The 16999-nt window shown below is 38.1% G+C and overlaps 2 protein-coding genes across 3 annotated transcripts; one reads left to right on the forward strand and one right to left on the reverse strand.

Moving 5' to 3' along the window:
* Positions 8807-10842, reverse strand: LOC109851025 (pentatricopeptide repeat-containing protein At1g06143). The gene has a single exon (XM_020421128.1). The coding sequence runs from the start codon at positions 10725-10727 to the stop codon at positions 8910-8912; it is 1818 nt and encodes a 605-aa protein (XP_020276717.1). The 5' UTR covers positions 10728-10842; the 3' UTR covers positions 8807-8909.
* LOC109848955 (ATG8-interacting protein 1-like) lies at positions 14070-16738 on the forward strand. 2 transcript variants are annotated; one of them, XM_020418692.1, is made up of 3 exons: positions 14070-14185; positions 14942-15767; positions 16323-16738. In XM_020418692.1, exons 2-3 carry the CDS (start codon positions 14952-14954, stop codon positions 16425-16427), a joined length of 921 nt encoding a protein of 306 aa, XP_020274281.1. In that variant the 5' UTR covers positions 14070-14185; positions 14942-14951; the 3' UTR covers positions 16428-16738. The 2 variants fall into 2 exon arrangements, with proteins under 2 accessions (XP_020274281.1, XP_020274280.1); XM_020418691.1 differs by lacking the exon at positions 14070-14185 and having other exon boundaries at positions 14210-15767.

Below are 16999 nucleotides of genomic sequence, written 5' to 3' on the forward strand. Positions count from 1 at the left end.
GGGATGTTGTTTGTTGTCCCCCTAGTATCTCTTTAGTTGGCAGTAAATAAGTTTATAAGGTCAAGTATCATCCTGATGGCACCATTAAATGTCGAAAAGCTCGTTTAGTAGATCGAGGTTTTACTCAATAACAATGTATTGATTATGAGGAGACATTTGCTCCTGTTGCTCAGATATCCATCGTTCGTACTCTTCTTGCGGTTGTTGCTGCTCATCGTTAGCCCTTATATCAGATGGATGTCAAAAATAATTTTCTCCGTGGCTCTTTATCTGAGATAGTATATATGCAACCGCCTCTAGGGTCCAATATTCCTTCGGGATATGTATGTCTCCTTCGTTGTACTGTTTATGGTCTCAAGCAGGCACCCCGCGCTTGGTTTGAGTGTTTTTGTGATATTGTGCTCAAGGCGGGCTTTATGGAAAGTCATCAAGATGTTTCTCTGTTTTTTCTCACTACATCGAATGGCAGAATTTTATTACTCATCTATGTAGATGATATGATCATTACAGGTGATGATATGGCTGGTATACAGTACGCGAAATCTCAGTTGTAACAACAGTTTCACATGAAGGATCTTAGATTTCTTTGGTATTTTTTTTGTCTAGAAATTTCTCAAGGCCCGCGGGTTGTACGATTATCTCAACAGAAGTATCTCTCGGATATTCTAGATCGAGCTAAGCTAATTGAAGATGCAACTGTCGATACTCCACTCCAATAGAAATATCAAACTTCGAATCTATTGATGGTGAGCCTCTATCTGGTCCTACCCGATATCGACATCTTGTTGGCCAGTTGGTCTATCTGTGCATCTCTCGACCAAATATCTCTCATGCTGTTAGCATTGTTAGTCAATTTGTTAGTGTGCCACGTTCTGTATACTATGCTGCCTTATTACAGATTCTTCAGTATCTCCCGGGTACTAGCACTCACTCTCTTTTGTTTTCTGCTACATCTAAGTTAGAGCTTTGTGCATATTCTGATGCTGATTGGGCTGGTGATCCCACTATCAGGAAGTCTACCATAAGTTATTGTATATTTCTTGGTGATTCCCTAATTTTCTGGCGGAGGAAGAAACAAGATGTTGTTGCTCTTTTCAACACTAAGGCAGAGTATCGTGCAATGTCCACAACAGCTAAATAGATTATTCATCTTCGTCGTCTTCTCAGTGATTACGATATTTCTGTTTCGACTCCTACTCCTCTATACTGTGATAATAAGAGTGTCATCCAGATTGCTAATAAATCAATATTTCATGAGAGGACCAAACACAATAAGATCGATGCTCATTTTGTCCGTCAACAAATTATCAAGGATAAGACAATTCTACTTCCTCATGTGTCATCCGCCGACGATCTTACAGATTTCTTCACAAAGGCCTTACATGTTCATCGGTTCCAATTTCTTGTACGCAAACTCATTTTGTTTGATCCAACATTAGTTTGAGGGGGGCTGTTGATAATAGTGTTGATAATAATGTTAGTAGTGTGTTTTTAGTCCCATATTGGTTGTGAGAACATACTCCATCATCCTCTACTTGTATAAATATATGTGCACACTTAATATTCAACTTAAGGGAAATTTACCCCAGACTCTCTCTCTCTCTTACTTTAACACCATTTATGTCACGGAGGTTTCTTTCAAGCTAAGCGCACACACAGTATGATTACCATTTGCTCTTGAGTTTTTCCACGTTTATCTTTTTATTTGGAGAGCATAATAAAATGAACATCTTGAACAAACAACCGTTCCTCATTTTTCGTTATGGTGGAATAAAAATTAGTAATGATTGATGAAGTTCTCCTGGACATACTCTTAACGAGAATCCAATAGTTTTGAGTCGTTGTTTGACAGTAGTATTTGCTTCTCTAGGGGTTCCATGGTTTCTCAAGCATCGCCTAATTAACGACCAAACCTTTGATGACTTTGAACATGATGATAATATTGAGCTCAATACTAATAAGGGGGCCGGGCTAAAATGACCTTATTCAGGATTAATTGTTGTAAAATTAATGTGAATTAAGGCTGACATACTGATTACGTGTCAATATACCCAGCGTGGGTAGTTTCCTGTAGTTTGAGTTGGATTTTCTTAGAAATTTTATTTTTGAAACGAAAAAACGTCTTCATTTGCTTACACATTACGGACCCCAACTACGCATATAGAAAAGATTACCTGAACATATTTCAATAGACATATAAACAACAGAAAAAAGCCCTATGATTAACCTTTTTTATAAGCACATTAGGAGACAATATGTTTCCTTGATTGAAAGCATCCGAGAATAGTCGCTATAGTTGGCATCTCTCTTTTTTTTCTTTATTTATTTGCTAGTATAGTCTAAGACGTGACACGCACCCAGAAAAGAAAAGAAAAAAAAAGCCCTATGAATCATGAATCATAGAACAAACTGATTCCATGACGCACATAGATAACGAGGAGAGAGGGGGTAATATCAACTTGACTAAATGACTCCATTTGTGAGACCGTCAACCGACAGGTTTAATTTTCTTCACGATAACCTAAAACCTGACCAATGAAATGAGGAGTTTATACCCCATCGCCTTGGTCTCCACCACTATTAAAGCCAAATTTAGGAATATGATCATTGATCAACAAAGTTGAATAAAAAGCAGTCGCTTAAGCATTTGACTAATCATGATCAGATCTAATTAATTTTTTTTTTTAAAAAGGGCTCAAGGAAGAAAGTGAGGAGGTCAAAAACAAGAAATAGAAGGAACAAAATTTAGTCAGGTGAAAAAGTGTGTCCCAACCGTTTATTTAATCGAAACTTCAGTGTGACACAACCTAGTGGTGCCAAAAGAAGTACACAAAAAACAGTATGATCCCTTTTTTATTTTTTTTGGCTTACTTCAATTGATGTGATGTGACCACATATTTAAATTGGAGCCAGTGTTTATAGCAAAGTAATTATTTGGTGTTTTACATTTAGGGCCTGTTCGTTTGCCTCAAAAACGGATGGAAAACTGGGATTTGAAAACAAAAGATCAGGCCACATAGGATTCGGTTTTCAAGTGGTTTCCAAGTCAGGTGTTCGTTTGGCAAACAAATTTAGGGAAATAGGGGTCTGAAATATGGTTCCACGTCGGACTTTGGGAGTTGGCGTTTTCATCGGTTTTGGGCCTGAAAACACCCAGAAAACTCCGTCGAAAACCATTTAATATTCTGCTTGCGATTTCCTAGGCGGGGGGAAAGAAGATTAGGGTTATGGTCACCGACTCTTCGGTTCTTTCTTCTTCCCCATTGCTTCGCCTCATGCCGGCTCCTATGCTCCGGCTCTAATTTCATCTTCCTCACTCTGAGAAAACTGGAAATCGCGGCCCTGAACGACCGTTCTAGGGCTGACTGTGTTATCGTCGCCAGATCTAGCGGCGACGGTGGGTTTATCGGTTCTTTCTGCTTCTTATCTTCTTCCCCTCCGAATTCAGCGTCGGATCTGAGCCCGGCCTGGCAGCTGTAGTGCTTGAACGGAGATTCCATCAACTACGACTTGCTTGAGGCTCGCTCTACTTTGTCCTTAAGGTATTCCTCAATCAAAGAGCATATTTTGATTAAATTGAGTAACATGCACCACGATCTATGAGTGTATCCTCTTAATTCATCCCAAATTTCATGATCAGCTTGCTACGCATATTGTGATGCACTATAACTGCCAGCTTACTGGTCTTATATCCTAACAATTAGTCTTGATTTTTGTGGGTTGGTTAGTCCATTAGGAAAAATAACAGTAACCTACATTTGTTTGATGTCACACTGAATTGAGTAACTAAAAAGTGTGTTCTGAATTTTAATAACATATATTAACTGATAGCTAAATATTGTAGATGGATGGTGATTATGATGATGAAGAGGGTGTTAAAAGAATGTGTGTTGGGGCTACATTCTCAGTCATGGTAATAATTTTCACCTTTTTGACGAGAATTAAATGCCGCCGTAGATCACTACGGTCTGGACCAAGTGCTGAGAAAATGCGCAGGGAAAAGGCTAGGTCTGAATTGATGAGTCGTATATTTGAAGGTTATAGTGATAGCTGTCAAAACTTTGTTAGAATGCGACAGGGTGCATTTATGAAACTAGCTACGTTAATGAGGAAACAACAACTCTTAAAGGACTCAAGGCATATAACAGTTGAGGAGCAACTCGCCATATCTTTGAATATTTTGGGACATAAATCCAAAAATCGTATGATGAGAACCCAATTCATAAGATCAGGAGATACAGTCAGTAAGTACTTCAATAGAGTATTGGAAGCTATTTCGCGCATACAAGGCAGATTTATGAAACAAGCCCCGAATGAAGTACCTCAAGAGATCCTAAGCAACCCGTCATTTTATCCATTTTTCAAGGTATATCATCCACTCAACCATTTTTCCTAAATAATTATCCGCCGAAATCTTAAAATACATTAACATAGTTAGTTGTACTCCATAGGATTGCATAGGTATGATAGATGGGACGCATGTGGATGCTATGCTACCAGCTGCACTTGTTTCGCGTTTCAGAGGGCGCAAAGGTGTCACACAAAATGTTCTCGCGGCTTGTACCCCAAACAAACTGTTCACTTACGTTTTAGCTGGGTGGGAGGGGTCGGCTAACGACTATAGAATCCTTCAAGATGCTCTGTCTAGACCACAACCATATGGCTTACGGGTGTACACTGGTAAACTTCTGGTTATCTCAAATTGATATTCCTCCTTAAAAATTACATTATAACAATCATATTAAAATCCTGTTAAATATGTAGGAAAATATTACTTGTGTGATGCGGGCTACACAACCCAGCCAGGTTTCATATCCCCATATCGTGGTGTGCGTTATCATCTAAAGGAGTTTGCGGGAAGAACACCTCAAAATAGGAGGGAGCTATTCAATCTGAGACATTCATCTTTGAGGTCAAAGATTGAAGCTACCTTTGGTATATTGAAGAATCGTTTCAAGATTCTCACCGCAAAACCGCACTACCCTTTCCCCACACAAGTAGACATTGTACTGGCATATATGTGAGTCTATAATACTGCTGTACGACGTTGTCCTTTTATTCAGCGTGATTTAGTTTCTGTTGCAGTTTTATGTATGCATTATTAGACTTATTAATTGCTTGCTATGCCATTTGTGCTCTGAAATGTAATGGGTAATATATTATATCTGAGCTTTCTTATAATACATGCTTGTAATGTCATCTTTTACTCATTTGCTTTAGTAATATTCCTATGTTGTTAACTGATCCAGTTTTCACTTTATCATGACTGAATTGGTTTAAATATAGGCAATGGGGGATAAATCAAGATCCGAACAGATGAATTTAGGCAAAGATGTGACTTCCACTCACTTCACAAATTCAATGGCCCCACCATCATCTCATGCTTTCCCCGCAAGCCTACCCTTTCCCCACAGTGTCAATTCCATGTTCCAGTCAGGTTTTCCAAATATGCCAAGCTACGATGGTAACTTTTTCGCCATGCATCATCCCGTTTCATCTTACATGCACATGCTCAATAGTCCACCACCTTTGCCCCAAAATTGTCAAGCCTCGAATTCATCCGGCCAAATTCCTTCCCCAGTTAGTATTACAGGGACTAATTCTGGCTCAGGTAACAACAAAAGAAGTGACAGGGATGAAGCAGTAGCAACTTCTGCTTGTACACCAAGAAAGGGCAAAGGCAAAGCCCTTTCCCATAAGAAAAGAAGAAACACAGTTGAGGTCGAAGCTACAACGGTTGGCCCAACCAGATGGTGGACCTCTGCACATGATGACGTGCTTATACCCTTCCTCGCAAAATTGGCCAAGTCTGGTCTTAAGCCAGACAAAAACTTTAAGCAACATGCATTTGCTATGGCAGCTGCTGAAGTGAACAAGGAGTTTGGTACTTCCTTTCAAACGAAAAGTGTTGTAAATCATATGAAAACAATTCGTTCTTGGTTTCAAGACATGCAGGCGGCTCGTAACATTAGTGGTGCAGGTTGGGATGAAGATACTCAAACGATAATGTTGGATCCAGAGAGTTTTGATGCGTGGAATGAGGTATATGCTTTCAAACCCGCTCCAATTTTGTTGGATTCTTTCTCATGCACTTTGGTAAAATGATGTGTATTTATGCGAGCAGGATAAAAATAAGAGCAAGCTTAAAGAGTACATTAATAAGCCTCTGAAGCACTATGAGAACCTAGCTATCATTTGTGGGGATGATCAAGCGAGAGGTAACTTCGCTAAGGCTGCAATGGAGAAATTTGGAGGTCAGGATCCGATTAACCTTGCAGGTGATGACGACGAGGATGTTAGCATTCCTTTGACCCAAAAGTCACCTCGGTCAGTCAACCTAGTAGATGAAGAAACTCAATCTGAAAACAACAATGTCTGGTCAAGCAATAAGGACAAACAGAGGAGAATCACTTCGGCTAAAGCGAGGGGGAGGAAGGGTCTAAACGAGAAAGAGATAATGCAGCAAATGGTTGACGAAGTTAAACATTTTTCAAGTTCTATGAATCTTATTAATCTCCACTGGACAGAGAAATTGTCCAAAGCCATCTTCAAGCACAAGGATACATACTCAATAGAATTCCTGGAGCTTTTTTATGATCACATTTTTGAGGATGAGTCCAAGGCCAGGCATTTTATAGGTAAGACTGACTTCGGTCAGAGAGCTTTGTTAGAAAATTTCATGAAAATGCAAGAGGGGGGGAGCTAGTTTGCCATTTCAGGTACGTAATTTGATATGCTGCTTATACGGTCGTGCAATTTATTACAAATAATCATCTCTCATTTCTTTACCTATTGTTGCATACATGGTCATTATGGAGATGGGGGGGAAATATGTATTTTGCAACTTTTTGCCTAACTATCCAGTTGTTATTTTGTACGAACTGGGTATGCCTTTTAATTATTAGGCTACGTTGTTTTGTAGCTACGTTTGTGATTTAGGATGCAACCGTATGTATGGTGATTATGATGACACTGGCGTTGTATTTTTCTCCATTATTGGTTTCAAGTGACGTTGCTTTTTTCACTTATGTTTCAGGTGTACGAGGGTTTTGGTAAAGTGCCCCGTTAAGCGCAAAGAACAATCTGGTATGGCAAGTATTCTCAAATTGCATTTTAATTGCACTTGTGCTGTGATGAGATCATGCAAATCATATATGCAATCACACGTATCTTAACAAGGTAAAGGCGAGGCATGATATTGTGATATGCAGGCATTTTACATTGACTGCAGCCTTACCTTGTTTTTGAGACGTGGTTCTTGCATAACTGTTTGTTCATGAATATCCTGAGCACTGTTGGGTGGGCAGTTTGCAATTGCATGATTTAATTGTGCTGTGATGATTGTCTTGTAGCTGATATTCCTCACCAGTATATAGTACATGCAATGTAGTGGCGAGGCATTCCCAACATTTACCTGTTTTGATGAGGAGTAAATTGGAAAGAATGCAGCCATCATTGTGATGCACCACTTTGCTGGTGTGGGATCAATGTATTGTAGACATATATCTGAGCACAACTTGTCATAATTGCCAATGTTTTTTCCGCGTTGACTATGATGCAATGGATTAGTCCCACTTTGAAACTCAAAACTGTGTTATACTTCCACTCAATGCTGTCATCTCTGTTTTATGCAATACATTAAATTGGAGATTTCTTGCATTACATTTTCATAGAGCAGATTACAATGTTTATGACAACAAGGAAAATACTAAATATTCCTAAAACAAGAATACATTTCTTCAAGTAATCAACTTGTTGGTTTGCAAGCTTCAACTCTCTTCGCAAGAGCTTTGTTTCAACATCTTTATTTTGGGGTACTGATTGCGCAGAGTTGATTTCACAATTTACCTTGCACTGCTTCTTATCATTATGCTCCTCTGCCCACCTAAAAAACTGGCAGCGCCTATTTGGATAGTAGCCGCACCCCCAAAAGTATTTCCCCTTGTGTAATCCTGTTTTGCAAAGCTTGATTGGCGTAGGTATTTGACAGTAGCAAGTTACAACTTCAGCTAACTCCTTGGAGACTTGACTTGTTTCCATGTCGCAGCTGAATCCAAGGCCTCTGGATTCCGGTATTTTCCCTGCCTGTTTATGCTTCTTATCTCAGTGAAATTATGAACAGGATAGTGGAGTTGCTATTACTTATGCCTCACATCCCAGCTATATATAAGTGCAGGGTGGTAGGGGAGAAATTTTGCCCGTTGGCTTTTAAGGCCTGCTGCTGGTCATTGCATCAGGCCACGGCTAGTTGTTTTTGTGACCGTTGCAAAAATATTACCGTTGGCTGGTTTTTCGGAGATATTACCGTTGCAAAAACTCCATTTCTTCATTCTGGTTTGCTGTACCGAACAGGTGAAATGTGAAATGTGATTTCAAACCAAAGATTTCCATGTCAAACGAACATAAGAAATCAAATCTGAGAAACGTCTGTGAAATGCTTTGAAATGGTTTTGATTTCATATTTCAGTTTTCTTTTCTTTTTCGGAAAATAACCGAACAGGCCCTTAGATACCATTCAGGTGTCAGCCATTGGATTTGTTGTCGTCGTTGGATATTGCAAACAGTTCTTGTGTGCCTGTGAGCAAGAGAATGGGAAGAAACAAAAGCAAGAACGCATTACCTCACGCACTTCCTCCTCAAAAATCTGCAAGCACCGCGCGCACAGAGAGAGAGAGAGAGAGAGAGAGAGAGAGAGAGAGCCAAATCGTGTCATGTTGACATTCGCTATTAACCTAGTTTCATAATAATCACCTTGTTAACTAATTTGCTTATTCAGTAGTACTAGTTGTGAGTTTTAAAAGGGAGATATTATGGCTACAATTTCAGCGTAGCATCATAGCTTGTTACTCAATGAAATAGGAAAACAAGGACATGAAGAAAACGGTCAAGCACTTTGGTACTCTTGCAAGCTATATGCACAAATGAAGCGAACTCCAGTCTGATACATTCCCTACAAGTTTGAGCTGCCCATCCAACTCAGTCAACAAGAAGCCAATCTCTTCACACGAAGAATGGCAAGCATCAGAAGCAGCAGCAAACTCATGAACCCTACCGTTTATTTCCATCCAACTCAACCCTGGTGACCTCTTCAGCACTCTATTATCCTTCATCGCACTCCTTACTGTGGCAACCTCTGGCCATTTGTTAACCTCAGCATACATATTAACCAGCATCATATAATTGCTGCTCCTCTCCGGATCCAGAGCCAGCAAATTCTCAATGGCAATCTTCCCAATCTCTAAGCTACCATGAATCTTGCAACCCCCCAATAGAGCTCCCCAGACAACCGCATTCGGCTCCATCTTCATACTCCCTATCACATCCAATGCCTCATCGAGGAGGCCTGCACGCCCCAAAACGTCGACCATGCAACAGTAATGCTCCATCTTCGGGGATATAGAGTGATCTCTGACCATGCTCGAAAACATCCTGTGTCCTTCCTCTACTAACCCTGAATGAGCACAAGCGCTAAGAACGCTGACGAAGCTAACCCAATTTGGCTCTATCCCAGCTTCCTGCTTCATCCTACGAAACATATCTAGTGCCTCCCTACCATGGCCGTGAATAGCCAATCCATCAATTACCGAATTCCAGCAGAAGAGGTTCTTCTCTTCCAGTTTGAAGAAAAGCACTAGAGATTGCTCTAGGCTCCCACATTTGGCATACATATCGACCAGAGCCGAGCCAATATAGACATCTAGCTCAAACCCACTTAGCATTGCATAATGATGCATCTTCTTGCCAACTTCAAGAGCTCCAAGGTGCGCGCAAGCTGCAATCACGGTTGCCATTGTCACTTGGTCCGGGGCGATCCCTGCTGCCTTCATCCACTCAAACGTTTCGACTGCTTCCTTGAAACATTTGTTATGGGAGAAGCAAGAGATCATACTAGTCCACGAGAACAAGTTCTTGGCAGGCATTCGCGAGAACAGACATCTGGCAGACTCGACGTCCCCGCACTTTGCATATGCCATGATCATGGTGTTCCACGACACGATATTCTTCTCCGGCATCTCGTCAAACGTGCTCCTCGCTTCGTCCAGATGCCCTAAACGGGAAAGAGCAACTACCATCGAATTCCATGAAAAGACATCTCTGCTTTCACCCATGTCATCAAACACTCTCTTTGTTTCTTCACCTCTACCTGAGCTCGAGTAGAAATCAATCAATCCGGTCTGAATTATGATCTCGCTTCCAAAACCCATCTTTAATACCTGCCCATGAACCGCTTCGCCGAAACCAACATCCAGAGCTTGTTGGCAGGCCTTGATTAGGAACGAAAAGGTATAACGGGTAGGACGCAAGCGGGCAGACTTGGGCATTTCAACAAACAAGTGAAGGGCGTTGACGGGTTCATTGGATTGGACTAATCCACCGAGGATCGCGTTGTAGACGAAGATGTTAGGGTGCAGCATTCGGGTGAATGCTGCAACGGCGAAGTCCATATGGCGAAGGCGGGCACAGGCGGTGAGGAATTGGTTCATGGAGAAGGAGTCTTGGTGGGTGTTGTCCTTTATCATGGTGGCGTGCGTGGCCTTGAGGTCCTTGAGCGTGTAGCATCTCTGCAGCTGACGAGTGTTGATTGCGGGGTAACTGGAATAGTTTGAAGCAGGGATGGGGATTAGTGGGGGTTGAAGAGAGCAGGGTTTTACTATTGTGAGAGGACGTCTTGTTGAGGATTTGGCGGGAAGAATGCCGACGGAATTTGTCAGTTTTTTAAACGGCATCGCGAGAGGGAAAACACCAGACGAGGGGTGTAGAGCCCGACTTCACTGTCCACTGTGTTGGGCCCTGGGGTGTATCATGTATGCCGACCATGGCCCAAGACGTTCGTACATATAAACAGAGCGGCCCAAGATGCTAATATGTTGCCTACTTACTCTTCCGTTTAGAGTTGAACTATGGATCACAGAAAATACTTGTGTACAACTGGGAAGGAAGGAGTTTTATTAGTGTTAACCTTGGATTAAGAAGGAAGGAGTGCATGTTAATTATACTATTAATTTAAGTGAAGCAAGGAATAACTTGGTGCCAACGGGAAATGGATACCGTTCGTGGGAATTTAGCTAACTTTTCAAAATAAATACAAAAAAGAAAGACGGCATCCATCAGGATCGTCTGGTTATTTAATTATTTTTAATAGAAGCATAATAATGTTTATTAATTATATTTTGTATTATTTTGATATCACTTATTATTGGAATGATAAGATGCATTTTTGCCGGGGCTTAAAATACCTCCCACTCTTCATTTGTCTGTAATAAAATACTTCTAAAATATAAGTACAATCAACGCTTCCCTCAACAGGGATTTTGTTGATTTTCGAGAAAAGAGGAATTTTTTATTTTCAAACAAATACTCTAAATTCACGTGATCAAGTCAGATTTCTAGCTTTATTTCCGAGCTTGAAAATAAGATTTTTATTACTAGTTCTTATGCATGTGCAATGTACGTAGTTAAATATCAAAATTATTTATTTATTGTTTATTTTTTTGCTATATAATAAGTCAGATTCATTTTGAGTTAATCTTTAAACATGGATTATTACATTTGCTATAGATTTTATTTAAATATTTTTTAAAATTTTATGAAATAGATTTGCATGTAAAACTGGGATTAATATACTTTTATATGCTTGCATACACAACATTATTATTTTTAATTTGTATATATCAAACTTCATGTAACATATTTTTTTTTATTGGATCAAATCATCGATCTCCAATTTATTTATCTTAGTCATTAAATGTAGCATTAAGTTTTAAAAATATCCAATAATGTATTGTTGATGTGTTAATAAAATATAACCAAATACTTAATATTAAGATTGTTTGCATAAGCTCAGCACAGAGTACATACTTTTCACAAGACTGCAAGACATCTTAATTATTGATAGACTTAAAATAGAAAAATAAATACTAAATACTATTGTTGACTCTAGTGCAATTTTATGTGACAAAATCATTCACATAAGCATATTGAAAATTTTGCATCAAAATCTTTTCTAAAGATTCCTAATATTACTCAGAAAATTAAGTTCTACTATAAAATATTTAAAAAATATTATTCTTTGTTCCTTACTTTTTCATATTTAATTGAGTCGAGATAAATCATTCTCCACCTTTATCTTTTTCTTGGGCAATTCTACAGTAGTGTCTTCATCGTCTATATCAATTGTGATATCAGGTTGGTATATAATAAAGAGCAAAAGACAAGACAAGAGTCCATAAATATATTAGGATATACTTGGATCAATCATATTATTACTCATAATTGATATTCATCAGAGACAAAATGTGTTGACAATATTAAACTATTAAACAGACTGTATGGGCCCTCTAACAGAACTTTTTTAATACAAGCAACCCTCAAGATTAATTTTGAAAATCTTTTGAGGTCAGGAATAAACAACTAACAAGTTTGTAGTGAAAGCTAAGAGACGTAGTACATTCTTAAGAATTATTAATCTTTACTTAATTTGTTTATAATGACATGATCTCATGATTAACTAACTACAAGGCCTAGTGCATTATTTTTTTATTGAACATTCAGGGCAGGCATAGGACCCAGGTGAGTCATCATCGCAATGAATGTTATATAATTTAAGTACAAAGAAAAAAAAAGGATTGATCAATGATGTAGTTGGTGAGGGGGAAACTCTAACAGCTTAATTTGGGTATATTGATATATTTTAGATGGAAATGGGGAATAATGGTTTTGAAAACAGTGAGTGTGTGGGGTGATTAATATGGTTTTTGTTTGTGTGGTTTTATTCGTTCATTTTCAAGATATATATAGTCCTGTGGATATATATATATATATATATATATATATATATATAGCTATGGCATTACTGTTCTCTTTTGGCTTTGTGGAAGAGTTTGGGTGAAAAAAAAAACTATCTAATCTGGTTAAAGTAGGATCATATAAGTTAAGCTCATGCATGAATTTTATTTTAACCAATACTAACATGTAAGTATTATAATTAGCATTGAGATCTAAAATACTTGTGAGATTCTCTTTGACTTTTATACAAATAATATCTATTTAAATAATAATAGTATAATTAAACTTTATGATCTAAAAAAATCAAATATACAATATAATTAATTACTTTAAAATAATCTGATATAATCTAATAAGAAGAAAATAGATGAAAGTGATGTAAAAAGTACTACAATTTCATAATTCATAATTTTTAAACAATCTAATCTAATAAGAAGAAAATAACAAAGACACATACTTGTTCAATGAGATGAAAGTGTTATGAAAATTATTGCAATTTCTGATATAAAAAAAGATCAAACATATGATATAATTAATTGCTTTAAAATAACCTAATCTAATCTAATAAGAAGAAAATAGATGAAAGTGTTGTGAAAATTATTGTTATGTCTTAATATGAAAAAATTAAATAATTAATATAATTAATTGCTTTAAATTAATCTAATCTAATCTAATAAGAAGAAAAAATAATAAAGACACATATCTATAGAAGGAAATGAAAGAGCTATGAACATTATTGTAATTTATTAGCTTATATATATTGGCATGTGATGTTGCATGTGAGAGAATAACAATTGTAAACATAGTTCTGTTTAAATAATAATAGTATAATTAATCTTTGAAACTAATTATGTAGTACCGTGAACTACTTGAAGTTTAGTCGGTGAGAGATCACCATGTTATGTCATCAGATCGCAGCCATTTGTTTTAATTTTTCTTTTTTATAATTTTGAGATCGATTCATGTCTCTTTAATTGTTTGGTGGAGTTTGTAAATATCTCATCCATATTATGTACATTTGCAATTGGGTGTCTATCCTCATAAATGGAACTATAGAGGATCTATCCATCTCCTACATTTAAAAAATAATAATTTTAAGAATAAAAAAAAATCATACAAAAGGTCTATTCATAACAAACAGAACTATAGGGGGTCTATCTGCAGCAAAAGAACTATAAGAGGCTTTATTTTGCAATTATGTGATACTACAGGGGAATGTTCGTAATTAACCCATAAACGTATGTATAATTGGGCCCACTTTCCCCCAACTCTCTTCTAGTCAGTCTTGTGTACATAGATAGATAGATGACCGTCATCATCTCATCGCTTTGCTCTTAAGGCTCTCTCGATCTCCTCCCCAAAACCGGCGTCTGCAGGCCGGAGATCGGTTTCTACAGGGGTAGTTTTTTTTTTTACTATTTAATTTTCTACCATTAATTTTCCTTAATTTAAAAGCACGGTTCTTTGTTTGGGTTGCTATTTCCTCTCTTACGTTTGTTCTTGTGATTTTTGGTGTTATTTAACTGCAATAGACTGATGGGTTACTTCTCCTTCTTTTTTACCGATCAATCTCCACTCCTTGGCCTTGTATATACCGTGTTACCTTTCTTAATTCCTTGTGATCGAAACGTAACCGAGCGATCGAGGATTAAGAAAGACCCCATAAAGAATTAGGGATTCAGAGTTCAACTTAGGGGCTTCAACCAATCTGATCTGACTATTTGAGGCTTAATTCCTTGGACATCATTGCTGCGAACAATTAATACGTAGCTAATATTATCTATTGCTTGTCTGAGTGTTTTTTAAATTTTTGGGTTACTTTAACATATATAATCTTGGATGTGCTGGGTTTTTCTTTTCCCGACAATTCACACGTGTGTATATACCAGGCATTCACGGATTTGATTTCTGGCTCGTTTGTTGATCTAGTTCTTTCTTGTCTAAGAATCATCTTAAAGTTGATTTTATTTTTCTTTTGCGGTTAACGCGTTTATTTCGCAACCTTACGGATCCTTACAAATTCTCCCAAGTTTAATCTTGTTAGCGATTTCTCGCTTGGTTAAATTTATCAAGAAGCGAGCTTTCCCCCTGTTCCCCTTTATATTGAATACGTGTCATTCTGATTGTTCATTTTTTTGTACATGGCGAGGGATAGAGTATCAGATATGGCAGAAGATGAGAAAGGAGGGAATACTTCCGGTAACGGAGCCGACTGGGAAGTCGTATCTCTCACTGCATCTGCGTATGCTGCTGCACCTGGTCCGAAGGCATTTAGTCCACCTGCTGAGGGGAAAGAAGAGATAAGTGAGAGCAAAGAGGGTGTCGATAAAGAGGAGCAGGTTGATTGTGCTGCAATGTTCATGTCTGGTCACTTTACGTTTCCTCCATACGACCATAAACACCTTCTGGCAGAGCCAGACTGCAAGGAAATTCAGGATGAACATCTAATCCCGGCAAAAGAGGAAGTCAGTGGAAAATCCATGCCTGATGAAGATATTTGCAAACTAAAATCTGATGATGATGATGATCTGCATGGAATTGAGTTCTTTGGTAAGGGAAAGAACCTTTCTGACAACGGCATGAAGTTTGTAGAAGGAGAGGCATTGGAAGAACTGGCCATGGTTGGGAAAGAACAGGATATATATGTTGATCCTAACTTCAGTGCTTTCCATTCTAAAGCTGACACGCTTCAGTCTGTGCTTTGCAACGAGAGTCCTACTAATGTTGAACACAGTGATGTTCTCCTCCATAACCCTGAGTCCCCTTCAGATGCTTCAAAACCGAATGAAGAAACTAAACTTCCATGTGAGGCGTGGTGGAGAAGCCGTGCAATATCAGTACTGAAGCAGGCTAAGGATGGCAACGGTTTTTGGTCTGTAGTAGTGGCTGGTGCAGTTATGGGTTTTGTTATCTTGGGACAGCGGTGGCAGAAGGAAACACTGCAGCTTCAGCAACTTAAATGGTTCACGATCAGCAACGAGGTATGATAATTTCTATCCCGTAGATTTTGCTTGTTCTTTTCTGTCAACTCGCAGCGTTCATTGTTAACCTCTTACAGCGTTCATTGTAAATTTTGCTTGTTCTGTTCTTGCTTGTTCCTTGTACATGTTAAATAGCCTGTAAACTACTTCTCTAACATGGTATAATTTGAGCTATCAGCAAGATTTATTTTTTTTATCTGATGTTTATAGATGCTCTAGAATAAGTTATCAGTATTGAACCTTTGGTGATCCTGTACACTACTATAATGCACTTTCTAACTAAGAGTCTAAGACATAATAGAAGGTATTGGTCGTAACATCTAATCTTTCTTAAGGGCCTACAGAATCCTATTACCTAGTAGCATTCCAATAATGCAACAAATGGAAACAATAAGATGGTAGCATTATGCATCTCGCCTGGATGTTCTACGCATGTATATTGTTTAACAGTTTCACTATTCGTCATATTATTGCTGTATGCTACACTCTAGGTACTGGAAACTTGCTTCTATCTTTCTATTTTTAAAAATTGACATTTATTTCTAACTACAACAGAGTTTGAGCAAGATGCTTGGACCAATCAGCCGCTTTAAAGATATTTTGGTGGGTGGCCATCAGCGGAATCTGTCAATCAATGGTGGCACAGCATCTAACCATTGAGATATTTCATGGTGATTACAAAAGGAACTTGTATTTGACGATGATGAAAGAAATCAAGCTTTATATAGTAATGAGTAATAATACGCACTGCGTGATTTCAGAAAGTGTGTTTTGATGCTTGTTAGATACGGTTTGGCGAACTGTGCATTTGTATATAGTTGGGAATGGCTAGGTGGGATTTCGAGTGTGGTTGCAGCTTTTGGGTGAGATCACTGAGATGGGTTTCTTACCACTAGTACTAGTAGTTGCAGCCATATGCAAGGAGTCTGAATTGGTCTTAAGAATTTTTAAGTTCACACAGTTGTTTATTATTGTGTAAAATGCTCTTTGAAATGTGTGTTACTGAGTTGTATGATCAAGTAATGAATGTGAGATGAGCTCGCGTTTGGGACTTCAATTCTAGATAAGATTAATCGAAAATCTGCTCTTGTGGTTCTCATCCCTGTTTACATCTATTGTGAATACAGGAGCATGCGTGGTTATCATTCTATCTCATCTCTTTCATATATGCACTTCAGGAGCCAATTACCGGTTCCTCTCTGTAATGATACAAATAATATACACAAGTTGGA

The sequence above is a fragment of the Asparagus officinalis genome, chromosome 7 (genome assembly GCF_001876935.1).
Source record: "Asparagus officinalis chromosome 7, Aspof.V1, whole genome shotgun sequence".
In the NCBI taxonomy this organism is placed as follows: domain Eukaryota; kingdom Viridiplantae; phylum Streptophyta; class Magnoliopsida; order Asparagales; family Asparagaceae; genus Asparagus; species Asparagus officinalis.